The sequence below is a fragment of the Ascaphus truei genome, chromosome 18 (assembly GCF_040206685.1).
Source record: "Ascaphus truei isolate aAscTru1 chromosome 18, aAscTru1.hap1, whole genome shotgun sequence".
NCBI lineage: Eukaryota > Metazoa > Chordata > Amphibia > Anura > Ascaphidae > Ascaphus > Ascaphus truei.
Window position 1 is genome coordinate 22454036 of NC_134500.1, and position 15404 is coordinate 22469439.

The 15404-nt window shown below is 43.7% G+C and overlaps 1 protein-coding gene across 1 annotated transcript in view; it reads left to right on the forward strand.

Moving 5' to 3' along the window:
• Positions 1–211: 211 nt before the first annotated feature.
• Positions 212–15404, forward strand: part of ENTREP2 (endosomal transmembrane epsin interactor 2) — a 526354-nt gene continuing 511161 nt past the window's right edge. Inside the window, exon 1 of the mRNA XM_075575857.1 lies at positions 212–1759. Within this exon, the coding sequence (XP_075431972.1) occupies positions 1532–1759 (228 nt within the window). The 5' untranslated portion in view covers positions 212–1531. The remainder of the gene's footprint in view (positions 1760–15404) is intronic.

Sequence of the window (15404 nt, forward strand, 5' to 3'; positions counted from 1 at the left end):
AGCAGGGAAGTGGTCAACAACAGCGAGAGAAGGGCAGGGGTTAACACAGTGTATGAAGCATGGCTGCAGTGGGAAAGGAGGGGGGGGGGGCTGCAGTGGGAAAGGAGGGGGGGGGGGCTGCACAGAACAGAAGGGGTTACTAGCAGCCCCCTCCCCTCCTGCCTGCACACTGGAGGAGTTGCATGCAGAGCAGGCATGGCGTTGGGCTATCACCAAGGGGGGAGCACCGAGGCAGGGGGACTTTAAATCACCTCCTCCAGCAGCCACAGCTGAGACACTATTCCCTGGGCTCCAACTCCCCAGCTCCCTTCCCCTGCCATCGCCCCCTTCCCCTCTGCTTCCTCCGCCCAGTGTTTGTGTAGAAGTGACTTCATCACACAGTTTCTGTTGCCACTTTGCTGCGAGGCTGCCACACACAGCTCTGATCTTTAATCTCCTGTTGTCAACCACTGCCTTTTAGGGGAGGGGGAGCTGAATGTCCAACGTTGCCCTTGAACCCCATGACACAGTCCCCCCCCCCCTCTCTTTGCATGAGGTAGCCAGGGGGTGAGGAGGGGGGGTCTGCTGCTTATCTGCCTCAGCTGCGTCCTTGTCAGGGGAGGGAGGGGGGCCGTGCACTGGCACCTGGAGTGAGGAGGAGGACAAGTGCCATCTGCGGAGAGGGACCTGCCCATCTGATCGCCACGCAGTCACCTGGGACAGACACCACCCGGATCTGACTCGCTCGGGGGGGGATCCCTGCTGTGGTTTCTCTCGCGCGCGGGGATCGCTTTGGATCCCGGATGATTACTCGCGCTGGGTTCTCTCGGTGATTTCCGCGCGCTGATCGCTCTCTACAGCAGCGGATCCGTCACCCTGCGATCTTGTGCGTGCGCCCTGGTTGGTTACTTTAGGATCTTTGGAGTTCATTCAACTCCCTGATTGATCCTCCTGGGCTCCTTAATGTGGCTCCCTTTAACCATCGGACGGATTACCTTGGGGGTCTCGGCGAGGTCACTGAGGGTTGTTTGATCCCACCTGAATTTTTTGGTATCATCACCTTTTAGGTTTTTGTAACCCCGTGCGATCTTATTGATCACATTTGGAATCTTGGACGGATCACTCTGGCCTCTCTGATCACCTTGGGCTTCTTGGTCACTTTGGATCATCCTGGACTCATTGCTCAGGGATCACCTTGGAATCTTGGACTGATCGCTCTGGGGGGGGGGGGTCACTGATCACTTTGGCCTCTCTGATCACCTTGGGATCTTAGACTGATCACTCTGGGGGGTCACTGATCACCTTGGAATCTTGGACTGATCACTCTGGACTCACTGATCACCTTGGGATCTTAGACTGATCACTCTGGGGGGTCACTGATCACCTTGGAATCTTGGACTGGTCACTCTGGACTCACTGATCACCTTGGGATCGTAAACTGATTCCTCGTGGCTCTCCGATCACCGTGGGGATCCCCCGCACCCGCTGACCAGCCTCCTCGACGGGTGTCCGCCAGATCGCTTTGAACCGCTCCCCTTTCCCGCCTGTGCCCATGATGCCCCTGAGTGCCATGCCGGGGACTCGCTCCCTGAGCCCCGCCGCTCTCTCCCGCAGCCTGTCCCGTCTCCGGGAGTACCGCACCCGCTCCCGGATAATGCTGTCCCTCGGGGTCTCCCAGATGGTCCTCGGATGTCTCATCGTGGCTGTCAGCTTCGCAGCCCTGGCTCTCACCACCTCTGCCAGGGTTAGGCACTCATGCCCCTTCTGGGCAGGTTTCTCGGTAAGTACCTTACTACCCTACCCCCTGTTGATCCCTGATTGGGAGATAGACCTACACGAAATGGACATGTTGCGCTGTATAGTAATCGTGAGTACTCATATATCTACTCTATATACCTATAGCTTGTTTACTTATGGAAAATATACAGTAAGTTAAGGCATACCCAGATCCTAGCCTGGTCTGCCATGTTGAAATTGAATGGTGCCTAACTTGTTGGCCTTTAGCCCAAAGTGGGGCAGAGATAAAACATCCCTACCAAAAATCAACCAAGCACTTCTTCCTTCTTAGGAAAAATATAATTCTGACGTAAACCTTGCCAGGACTACCTGTTTTTTCCTGGTGTCAGCTATCCAGTGCCTGGTAACCTATAGCCCAAATCATTACATTCTCAGCTGGTGGTTAGAGTCAAAATCACCCTGATTTTATAATGCACAATGTTACGATTTAGGGCACCTTAAGTATGATTTGGGTTTAGATGGGGTACTTTGGGCTTGTTCCTTAGAATACACAATAATAACCTTGCTTTTCTGAGTTACACACTTCCACATACAATTACTGATTTTATGACCACTTACCATGTAAACAGCCTGTTATCTTGTCATCCATAATTATTTTATTGCCAGAGGGACATATAGAAGGGGTTAAAATAATAAGGCACTCGTAACTTGGGTAACAATCAGTTAACCACTTCACCCACAAGAGGAGCTTGCAATGCAAGCACTGTGTTGCTGGCCTCTATGGTGGGGGAAGGGGTTAAGGTCGCCCTGTGGTTTCCATTTGGCCATGGTTGGCCCCTTTAACTCAGGGCAAATGGAAAACCAGACATGGATGAATGAGGAAATTTGAGCTTGTGCCTCCCATGGAATATGAAGAACATTCCATATTCCTTATAAAGCGATGGTAGAACCTAACCTAATAAGAAGGACACAGGTGCAGCCCTCACACACGCAAAAAGCCAGCATGCTATATTTGATTTTTAATAAAAAGCTCTAAAAACTTCAATGGCTATCATGTGGTTGGCAAGCAACATGTTTATCCTTTTCCCCAGTGATAGATAAGTGTGCATTGTATATCGATGCAGTATATACTTCATCTTTTCACAGTTCAGTGGCACTAAAGTCTAAAATATTAATTTTGTGAGCTGACCACTAACCAGTAGTAATGGCCAACGGAAGAATCTTTCTTCACTTTAAGTATCCTTTGTTGGTGTTTGAATATATGACTGATTATGTGTGGATCATGTAGGTTTGAGGTTATAATGTTTCTTGAGATCCAATTATTCGTGGACCTCCGTTCTCTTATTAAAAGCAGCTCTAGCCAATTAAAAGTAGGGAGTCGCACCAAGCGTTGCTTCTTATAACAATATGTTAATCTTTGAGATGTGCAACATTTTTCCAAAAGTTTGCGAGCCAGGGGAAATGTGCCATTATTTTTTTTTTGATAGGGAAATTTGTTTAAAAAATGACAACTTTCAGCAAAAAAATTCACCAAGTATTAAAATAAAATCTGCAGATCACATGGTCTTAAATTCAGCTCAGAAGAACCTTTTTCTTTACTGCCATTTTATCCCAAAAAGTGGCACAATTCTGTTGAAATTGGTAAGATTTCGAGCAATTTGAATCTTACCCCAAAATGCTACATTTAAGAAAGAAATCATTAGAAATGTTGCAAAGCCCTTTTGAATACATTCACGCATCTCTATTTAATATTTAAGGTGGTGATGGGCAGAATGACCATGTTGTAATGTGAGAAGTACAGAAATCTGGACAAGTGTTTTTGTGGACCTTATAAACTCTCTTTACTGGTTTCGCAGAAAGCTACAAGCCCCAAATGCCTTCTTCTCCCTATCCCTTCCTTCTGGTTTTACATCCAGTGCTACTTAATTTATGGAAGGAAGAAAATGAGCTGTGATTCTGTGTTTCCCCTGAGGGGACCAACAGAGCAGCCGGCAAATTTGCTGCAGACGCTTCAAGGACAAGGGCATTTTCCTTCCATAGAAACACTGAACTGTACCCTTCTCCTGGTAGGTTGAGAAAGCATAGATGGGCGAAGTCATGGGTGGTCAAGCCCAGTTCTCAAGGGCCACCAACAGGTCAGGTATTAAGGATATTCCTGGCCCTTGAGGACTGGACTTGGCCACACCTGGGCTAAGTTCTTCATGTACAGTTTGCAGAGTGGACTACAGAGAAGTATCACTGCACAGTAATGGGTTGCATGTACCTCCAGAAGCAGGAACTAAACCAACATCTGTAGGAACAGTGGTTAAATTAGCTCAAAAAAGTAGTGTCTTGACTTCAAAAGATTCCAAATGTATTTAACATTGAGGAAAAGCTGTTTAAGAAAGATTTAAACAATATGTATGCTTTAAACGAAAGGCTTCTTAACATCTATTGTTTTAATATAGAAAGTGGAAACATAGGTGTGTCAATTAAAAAAGTAGAGACACTTTGGGTCTATAAATTAAAAAGTAGTTGTACTCCGCAACCCCTAATACCATCACACGTTGAACACTGGTTATGAATGGGAATCTTTGCTCACACTTATGGAAAGTAGTTACCGATATGTTCCATGTGTGTGGGGTAAGATAATGGGCCACATTTACTAAGTGGTGCTAAAAGCCATGTCACCCCACAAGGTCGTAAGACCGTGTCATAGCCCATTAACGTTTAAGGTGTATTACGACACTATCGGGTGCCTTATGGCTAATCACGGCTTAGTAAATATGGCCCTACAACTTTTAATAGCTAACTAAAGTTATGAGAGAATTGGAAGCTTTCAGGTCATATGAAACGTCCATACAGAAATAGAAAAAGAGACACTTCTCCAGGAAAATGAAGTACAGCTCTACTTACAATTCGTTTGACATCAATTACTATGTATTATTAAGGTAACAACAACGTTTCAGGTCCACACACAACCTTTTTATGAGGTGCTGGCAACACATTTTGTTTTGTTCCCCTATTGAAGGGTTTTACCCCATACTTTTTTTCACATGAAACATGCAGCCTTCTGAATAAGTCTTCCTGTTTCCGTGAGACATTATCACCTGTGCTCTGCTATCAACACTGATGTTATATCGCTAGCAACAATTCCACAGGGGGCCATGTACCAACCTCCAGCAGTGCCATGGACACGGGAATGATGCAGCGGGAGTTATTTGGACTCTGCAGCTGTACATAAAGCAGAGGTGTGCTCAGTTAATTCACTTTGTACAATTTGCATCATTTTACATAACAGATAAGCCACAAAGCTTAAGTGACTAAACGTGTAGCGCAGAAGTGGCCCTCGGATAAAATCCAACAAAGCGATTTGCCTATGGCCCTGACATCATGAGGATTATTCCATTGACTGTTTCACTGCTAGAGGGTCATATCTCTGGCAGCAAAAGGGTTAAAGGTTTATGAATGTATGGCTGCAATTTTCCAAATCTCAGTTGTTTCGATTATTATGGGGTGCAACGCTGAGTCTGCTATTTTGAGGGAAAATTGATGTTTTGTAACTTAGATTGTAAGCTCTTCGACACAGGGAGTCCATTTCCTAATGTTACTTTTATGCCTGAAGCATTTATTCCCATGATGTGTTATATTGTTATGTCACGTGTATTACTGTTGTAAAGTGCTATTTACATGGGTGGCGCTATATAAATAAAGATATACACACATACAATCATCTCTCAACAACAACCATTAAAACATGTACATTTAGAGCAGGGGTGCGCAAACTGGGGGGCGCATGATTTTCCAGGGGGGGGGGGGGCGAAGCGGTGGGAGAGGCCCCGCGCTCTTCCCCAAGGCATTTAAATTAAATGACGGTGGATCGCGTGAGGCTTCTGCAACTTTCCTTGTCTCCAGCGACGCCATGGCAACGTGGCATCAAATGACGCTGCAGGGTCACGTGACATCACGTGACGCTGCAGGGTCACGTGACATCATGTGACCCCGCAGCGTAATTTGAAGCCGAAGACAAGGTAAGGAGGGGAACTATGGGGAATATGGGGGTTGTGGAAATAATGGGTAAGGTAACAGCCCTCAGAAAAATGAATGCTTAAAGAGACCGATAACTACGTATACTAGCACTGCCACCATTCTTGTATTTGCAACACTTTGTGGATTTAGGTCAATACTTACTACAGATCTGGGTTTATATTGACCTACCTACAGTACCAGTGCTGTAAGGCAAAGTTGCAAATATTGTTCAAAAATCACAACCTTTCTCGATGTGTTTAAAACCTGACTTTCAGATATGATTGATTTACAACATAATCAAGGCACGGTCTGATATTCAATTTTCAGCCATTGGTGGTGTAATTTTGTTGGGAAATCAGAAAAGCGCAGCTCCAGATGAATGGCAAATGCGTAAATATTTGTAATAGTGTCGTTATTGCATGCAACCTTGTCAGATGCATCATAACCTGCTGTAGTTAGTTGCCAATAGCTTTCATACACGATAAATAAAATAGGAGTGGGCATGAATCTTGTCTGCTGCCTGTGCCGTCAGCACCTTTGTACTGTGGTGTAGTTAAAACATCAAGATAGGGGGTTTATTGCAATACTTGTCAGGTGATGGTGTTATACAGTAATCAATATGGGTGTGATTGACAGGCATTATTAAAGGGATACTTGTTGCTGATTACTAATCCCTTCACGCTTACTGTAGCTAGAGAACTAAAGTATCCATGGGCAAATAGTTATATATGTGTGCGTGTATACACACACACACACACACACACACACAAATATATACACATACACACACACAAAGAAGTATCGCCAATTAGAATAATGTGACAATAAAGTGGTTCATGTCTAATGGATGTAACAATAAATATCCTAAAATGTATACTGTCAAATATATGGTGAACAGTGAATATCCATAACCAAGAAAACAGTGATTGGAAATCTTCCTATATAACTAAATAGAGCAAAAATAATAATACGTCCCAGTGGAAAATAAGATACACCAAAATATACCAATGCCTAAGGATCCCTGTCACCGGTTGTGTGTTCAACTATTTGCTTACCATGGTTTTCCCATGGAGCGGTCCTCTGGTGTCCAGATGATGCTTACATACAGAACCCCTGTAAGCTCATATTGAACCCCCAAAATAACCACAACGTATATATATATATATATATATATATATATATATATATATATATATATATATATATATATATATATATATATATATATAATATATATATGTATATATGTATATATGTATGTTCTTCAGTATTAGGTGATACCTTTTTTATTGGACTAACAATTTATGTCATAGGACAAGCTTTCGAGAGTTCTCCTCTCTTCTTCAGGTCAGCAATACTGATTTACACAGGAATCAATGCTAAAACAGTGTAGAGAGAAAAAACAAAAAAAAACAAACAGATATTTACTGTAGATAAGGTCGGGTGTTAAGTGTTTGAAGCCAGGGGACAGTGTCAAAGAAAGGTGGGGAGGGATGCTGGGGGGGGGGGGGGAGAGAAAGTGTGGATAAGAATAGAGGCAAGCAGGATAATTACAGACAATTTTGGTAGGGTGTAAGAAAACCCATGTCTACATTAAGTCCTTTGGTTTTGGTGTCAAAGAGTCTTATCATTTTGAGCTCAGAATGATAAGACTCTTTGACACCAAAACCAAAGGACTTAATGTGGACATGGGTTTTCTCACACCCTACCAAAATTGTCTGTAATTATCCTGCTTGCCTCTATTCTTATCCACACTTTCTCTCCCCCCCCCCCCCCCCCCCAGCATCCCTTCCCCTCCCCACCTTTCTTTGACACTGTCCCCTGGCTTCAAACACTTAACACCCGACCTTATCTACAGTAAATATCTTTTTTTTGTTTTTTTTCTCTCTACACTGTTTTAGCATTGATTCCTGTGTAAATCAGTATTGCTGACCTGAAGAAGAGAGGAGAACTCTCGAAAGCTTGTCCTATGACATAAATTGTTAGTCCAATAAAAAAGGTATCACCTAATACTGAAGAACATATATATATATATATATATATATATATATATATATATATATATATATATATATATATATATATGCATATAAGTGTCAAAGAGGAGTGCTACTGAGCATAGCAATATATATTTAAAATCATAGATGAAACACAGACAGAGCCCAGTGCTACATCCATTGACACAAATACACGGTACAGTATATATATATATATATATATATATATATATATATATGTGTGTTGTGGTTATTTTGGGGATTCAATATGAGCTTACAGGAGTTCTGTATGTATTGCAATTCTGTTCAGCTGTTCCCAGCTGATTTGGAGGGTGGCTCCTCCTTCCCAGGTTTGAAGCTCACCCCCTCCCACTTTTAAATGGTTAAAACTCACTCCATTTCACCTTCCACACTCATGGGAACTTGTATTCAGTTTGGTTGCGACAAATCTAATGCAGAGTGCTTTTCCTGGTATTGTACAGGTTAATAAGAGCTTCAATCAGACTTGGAACTATGCAACTAATATTGACAGATTTATTATAAATCCTTCTTCCTGGTAATGTACAGGTTATTAAGAATTTATATTGGTGTTGGGAACCCATGAGACGTGGTCTGCCTTGGAGGGGCTCATGGGCTTACGACACTTTGGCCAAAGAGTTAACTAAAAGACATATATATATATATAGTACATAGTACTATATAGTACATAGACCACATAGTATCCACACACACTTTTAGTTGTGCTACAAACTCTCACATTTCCACACCCACCCACACCATTTATATCCCCTCTCACTCCACACACACCTTGTGTAGAGCACTGTTTATACTGTGGGCTCTCCATTCATTCTTATTCACACTGATACACATACACACTCTTTCTTCACTTGCTTTCAGTAATCCTTTGACACCTCTAGCCATAAAACACATCCACATCGGGGGAAGGACCAGCACAGATAACATTCCAAGAGACACTGTTTTTAAGTAATCCTTGCTTCATTCATTGTAACATCGCCGGAAGAAGAGATCAGTGTATCTCGAAAGCTCGCACAAATAAAAGCATTTCGTTAGCCACAGAACGGTATCATCTATTTATTTTTTTATTTTTTTGATTATTGAAGCTCGGCTAACACGGTACTGATACCTCTACATGTATGTATGTATGTATATATATATGTATATATATATATATATATATATATATATATATATATATATATATATATATATATATATATATATATATATATATATATACACACGCTGTACCGTGTATTTGTGTCAATGGATGTAGCACTGGGCTCTGCCCAGATGATGCTGCCTGGTGATTATATCCCACCAAAATGCTTTTAATTCTTCGGTGTTTGTAATATATATGAATAAAAAAATGCAAATCTGTTTGAACTATTGATTTATTTGCTGTTTTAAGGACTATCTTTGCTTCTTTGCTAAACTACTCAACACCACCATCTCTGTAAATGTTTTCAGTGCTTCAGTGGTTAACAAAGCCTGGATTATTCAGAACTAAAAGATTTAAACATGCCAATGTCCAGTTTAAATGTGCCCCTTGTCATTGCTGATCGTTTATTAACAGGATGCCAGATTTTATAATGTGGATTTCGAAGTGTGACTTAACTATAGGGCATGTCCTCATCCTTCAGTATCCTATAATTTGTGTATCTAACTGAAAATATTATCATTCTTGGTATTATTTCCTTGTCTGTCACAGTGATGTGTTCCCTACAAGTGACACCTGATCTCTATTGTATGTTAGTGAAGTGGAAATCATTTGTCTAGATCCCCGCTGTTTATCAGAGATTAAAGAGAAGCAACAACCCTTCCACGTTGCTCTTTGGTCACCTAATGGAGAGTCGCTTTTCCAAAGCACTTACATATTCTTTTGTAATTACCTACTTTTCTTACAGTCTCATTTGTAAATTTTCATGTTGACATTCGCTGGCCGTGTTCTGTGCAGTTGATCAAATTGATTGGTACTACGGTGACAGTTCTGTTAATGCCTCTAAGTTTGTTCAGACACGTCTGGCAATTCATCATGACTTTGTAATATTAGAAGGAAGACGACACGCTTAAATGCTCGCCTGGGCTGCACTTTACTTGGCATGAAACAAAAAAAGTTATGTTAAGGTGAGAGTACTTGCAAGCAAATAATAATATTTGTTTTATTTGTTCTTGTATAGCACTGACAGTGTATGTAGCGCTGTGCCTAGAATTTTGTAGACGCAGTCCCTGCTCTGTAGAGATTACAATCTACTGGTGCCTGAGGAACAGGGAGATAAGGTGATTTGCCCCAGAAGATCACACAGAGCTGGCACTCGGGTTTGAACCAGGTTCCCCTCAAACTCAGTGTCATTTGTTTCAGTCAGCACTGTTACTCATTGAGCTGGTCCTTCAGCCCGTATTCAGGGTAACGGGAGATCCCAGACCCTCACGCCATACTTGCCAAATGTGTCCAGGTCTGTATTATGATAATGATCAAGTTCTGGGTCTGTATTCCCAGCTGCCGGGGGGCAGCATTGGTATAACAGAATAAGAGCTGGAGAAAGACCAGTCGGAATCATTATCACTCAGTTCACCTGGATTGAGTTGACTCGGTATGTTATTAATGAGGAGTCGCACTTGAATTCATATAGGGCAGGAGTGACCAATTCCAGTCCTCCAGGTCAGGTTTTAAGGATGTCCCTGCTTCAGCACAGGTGGCTCAATCAGTGGGTCAGTCAACTACTGAGCCACCTGTGCTGAAGCAGCGTTATCCCTAATTCCTGGCCTGTTGGTGGCCCGTGAGGACTGGATTTGACCACCCCTGATATAGGGATACTTATCAAAGAGCTGCAATAAAATTAAAAACCATCAGCCCTATAACACCTTCTCTAGCATTTTAACCCTTTGAGTGCCCCGAGATGTACTCTGCTTGTCATAAGGGCCAGCAGTCTAGGGGCAGAGGACGGGGTACCTCATGTATGTATATCTTTATTTATGTAGCGTCCTCAGTGTACTTCGCACGTTACAAAAGAGACAATACAATGTAGGGAATAAGTGCAACAAACCAAATCAGAGAATAGGGAAGGAAATCCCTGCCACGGAGAGCTTACAATCTATGTGGAATGTTGGGAGAGTTACAGAACCAGCAGGTGAGGGAATAAGTGCAGTAGATGCCAGTGCTTGGCCACAATGGTTGGTAGCAGTGGCTGCAGGTGTGGTACAGTAGCCATGAGTCTAGGCTATTGACACGCTTAACTTAATAGGTGAGTTTTAAGGTTTGACTTAAAGTGGGGAGAGAAGGTGCTTGGCGTATCAGAGTTTGAGGGAGTCCCACAGGTAAGGGTCAGTGAGGGAAAAGTTTATAGCGAGAGAGTATTGTAGAGTTGAAAGGGGTGGAAAGGAGACCGTTATGAGCAGATTGCAAGAGACGAGCAGGGGAATAATGAGAGATCAAAGCTGGTATATAGGGAGAAGCAGGTAAGCGGAGAGCCTTTAAAGGTTAGGAGGAAATATTTGTAGGTGATCCGAAACTTGATGGGAAGTCAGGAGAGGGACTTAAGGAGGAGATGAACAGGGACTGTTCCGGGAGAAAGTCAAATTATACACACAGTCCCAGCAAGCTCAAAACCCAAACTCACTACACCGTATATATTTGTGTCAATAGGAATGCTACTGGGATAGTGACCTAATGTATATGTAACCCATATTCCCCCCCCCCAATCGCAGATAGGGTGTATATAAGGGGATCTATATGCATTACCCAGCGTGGTGCTTTACCTGTTAGGCTCACAGGGGGCCTAAGCCTCCGCCACGGAGAGCCTGGGGTACGTATGACAATATGTAGAACCTCGTACTTGGTGCAGCGCCTCCACCTGCTATGGCTGCCACCAGAGGGGGAGTGGTTCCTCGCAGGAAATATATATATCACTCCACACAACGTGTAAAACAACCAAGGACTTTACTGGCAGCAACCATAAGCATATACACATATACCAACAGGTGTCCCTCCCTAGAGGAGACACTAACTCGGCGTCGCGCAGGACGCTACCTTCACCTCCACCTCAACTGGATGATCCCACCCAGTGTCCAGTAACCCCACACAGTATTACCCCACCCTCAAGTGAGATGGATATGTGTGACTGCGCAGCCACTGTGTCCCTTGTGAAATGTGATATGACTCGTTGGTGCACTTGTAGATTACCTGCCGGGCACTCCGGTGCCCGGGCCTGCCAAGGAACTTCACAAAGGATCCTGATGTCGACAGTACACCGAAACTACCATCCGGGGCGATCCCACCCGGATGGCTGATGCAGCAACAGCAAAGGTCTGAGCCCAAACCTCTGGACGGACGTGCAGCTTCTGCTGTGTCCCTAACTGGCTCTATATAGTAAGTGGCAGGGTCCCTATCCTGGGGGCTGTCCCTGACACAACTCACACTACAGGGTGACTCAGGGCTATCTGGGGCCTTGGGGGCTGCTGGCCTAGTGCAGGGAGTTACTGACTCCTGCACCTTACCTCCTTCCCCTAGCTTCTCCTGGCTCCCACTGCCTAACGTGCTCCAAGCCCGCGAACTGTATCTCTTTTCTCCTGCAGGGCCATCCTCCAGCCCTATTGGCTCCTTAGCATCACATGGGGCGCTGCTGAGGCTCATGGGACTTGTTGTCCCTTCCAAGAGCCTTCCCTGGTAGGCTAGGGTTTCGCGGGCTCCCCTCACGCTTTCCTTGCACATGTGCAACTCTGCAGGGCCGTCGGGACTCACTGAGCATGCGCGATCTATAGTAAGATGGCGGCGCCCTGCTCGGGAGCCGCCGGGGACCGCCGGAGCGCCAAAGCGCTCCCTGCACTGGCCCCCACCTTCCAGACGTGCTGGCGGGTCCATCGAGTGACCCGCGGCAGCGGAAGAAACGAGGTAGGGGTCGCGGGGCAGCAGGCACGAACAGGGGACCTGGCTACATATACAACAAAAGACAAAAAAGCCCCATGTGCATTTCTTCTCATAAGTAAGAGTCAATTAGTTAAATCCTTTGGCCAAAGCATTGTGTGTCAAGATTCCCCCCCGCAGGACTCCACTTTGACCTGTGGGCAGTAGTGGATTTTAAAAATTGTCTCCCTTAGGCACTTACCTGATGTCGCCATCCTGTTCCCATGGCAACGTGATGTCACTTTGCCGGGCCACGCATGTGCCAAAGTGAATAGCCTTTGCAAAATCTAAGTAGACCACATCAACTGCATTACCTTGGTCTAAATTCCTACTTACCTCCTCAAAGAAACTAAGAAGGTTAATTTGGCACGACCTATCGTTCATAAATCCATGCTGACTATTACTAATAATTTTGTTTACCATTAGGTATTCATGAATATTATCCAATATTATCCCATACTAAACCTTCAAGTAACTTCGCTACTATTGAAGTCAGGCTTACAGGTCTGTAATTCCCTGGTTGTGATCTAGCTCCCTTTTTAAATATTGGCACCACGTCAGCTTTACACCAATCATGGTACTGAGCCTGTGGAAATGGAGTCCTTGAATACTATATGTAATGGTTTGGCTATAACTGAACTTAACTCCTTAAGAACTCTTGGATGTATGCCATCGGGGCCAGGGGCCTTATTTACTTTAATTTTATCAGGCCGCCTATGAATATATGTGTGTGTGTGTGTGTGTGTGTGTGTATGTATGTATGTGTGTATATATATATATATATATATATATATATATATATATATATATATATATATATATATAAAAACAGAAAACTACAATAAGCGCAATCACAATAAGACTAATAATGATATTTACCACACATATAGGAGGGTATACTACCTCACATTCTAACTTTCCCTGATTAAGTCTGCAGCCAAAAGGTCTACCGCTCCAAGGGCTGGTATAGAAGGAAATCCAAACAAGAGTGACCTAGGCGCAAGTAAAAACTAGAAAGACAAACATAGGGTAATACGTTCAAACAATTTGTCTGCCAGAGGGTACGATATGCACTTACAGCAGATAGAATATAATCAGGCCTTGTATCCACTCTGGGATCAGGAACAATGAATGAAGATCTGGAACAGCCAAAAGATCTGGAACAGCCAAAAGAACACGGTCTTTTAGGGTAGGTTAAATGATGAGGCGTAATGTGCTGTTCCTTTAAACTGGTTTATTCAGTCCCAGGCACTGAGACTGCCACACGGAATTCAAAATAATACATAAGCAAACAAAAACCCTGCTCGTCTGAGCGATAACTTAACTAAGGTTTTCCCTGACTGGGGTTGGACTGGCTTATCCAGTTCCAACAACAAAAATAAGGAACTTTGCAGTTTTAGACAAAAGGAACAGAATAGAAAAAAAGGATGGTGTACATAGCGCTAAAAATATCGATATAAATCAGAATATAAAGTTATAAAATACAAACCACAATGTGAAATATTAACTAAATATGGAGCGGCTGCCAGGAAAAAAACTAACCCAAACACAGTTAGTGAAAAACACAGAGAAAACAATACAGACCGGCGCCTCAATGTCCAAAAGGAAAATAAGTCCAAAGATGTGCTGCAGTATCCAGTAAAGGTGATCCAGTTGTTAGACAGCAGGCTCCACAGCAGCAACCGTGGTATATAATGCAAGGGAGATAAAGGGAGAAATCATAGCGTGACACTGTATAAATGAACCATAAACACACACACACAAGACATACACCACTAACAATACTGACAGGCTGACTATATAACAGAGATTTATTAGAACAATATATACTAAAATGGCAGTGAACTGACGGAGCAGGTCTAGGATCCGGTGTGTAAAACCGGAATCCTACTTACAAGAATCCTGATTTTTCAGGCAGTGGTAACAAGTGGTTCGGTCTGGAAGCAGCTGATCTTAGGCGCGTGGTGCTCCCGCAATGGCCGCAGGCGCCTCTTCTGATCACTATCAGGCCGGACGTCTCTGCAGGCCACTTCTCGCGATGTCTCCCGTCCGGAATGACGTCACTCGCTAGGCGGAGTCGTTCGTCGCTTGCCTCTTGCCGCACTCGTCTCTCCTGCCGTCTATGACTGAGGATTATTGCAGGGGTCCGCTCCTGGTAAAGTTCACTGACAAAGTGATTCTCTAAACCCTGTTTGGTGAGAGGCGTTTCCCCTCTCTGCTTCCAGCAGCCTTCCTGCCTCCAGGCTCTTGGGGAGAGGGGAGAGGAACCAGGAAATCAGCCTTAAATACCTGATCTCTAACTAGCAGGACAGGTGACAGAAATCAGGCAGCAGACAAACTCTGGTCTGGATCCCCCACCCCTCAGATCCAGCACTTGCCAAACTGTGGGATGGAGTGCATGCATTCTGAGGCTGCACTTTCCAGCCTAAACAGGATAGAAACTGTTCAGTATCCTGGGAGCCCTATATATGGAATTTATCACCATACCCTGGTTTCTGTCACAATATATATATATATATATATATATATATATATGTATATACTGTATATACTGTATATACAAAATATGATTTTTGGATAGATTGCAAAGGAGAAAGTTGTGAGGCACAGAGGACTACCCGGGTCAAGTACAAAAAAATAAAAAGGATACAAAAGGGAGACTGTTTTTCTAATGGGCCTTAAGGTGTCTTAGCACCTTAGTATTTGTCATAGCACCACTTAGTCAACATAACCCCCTGTGTATATGAAGACTCCCACAACAC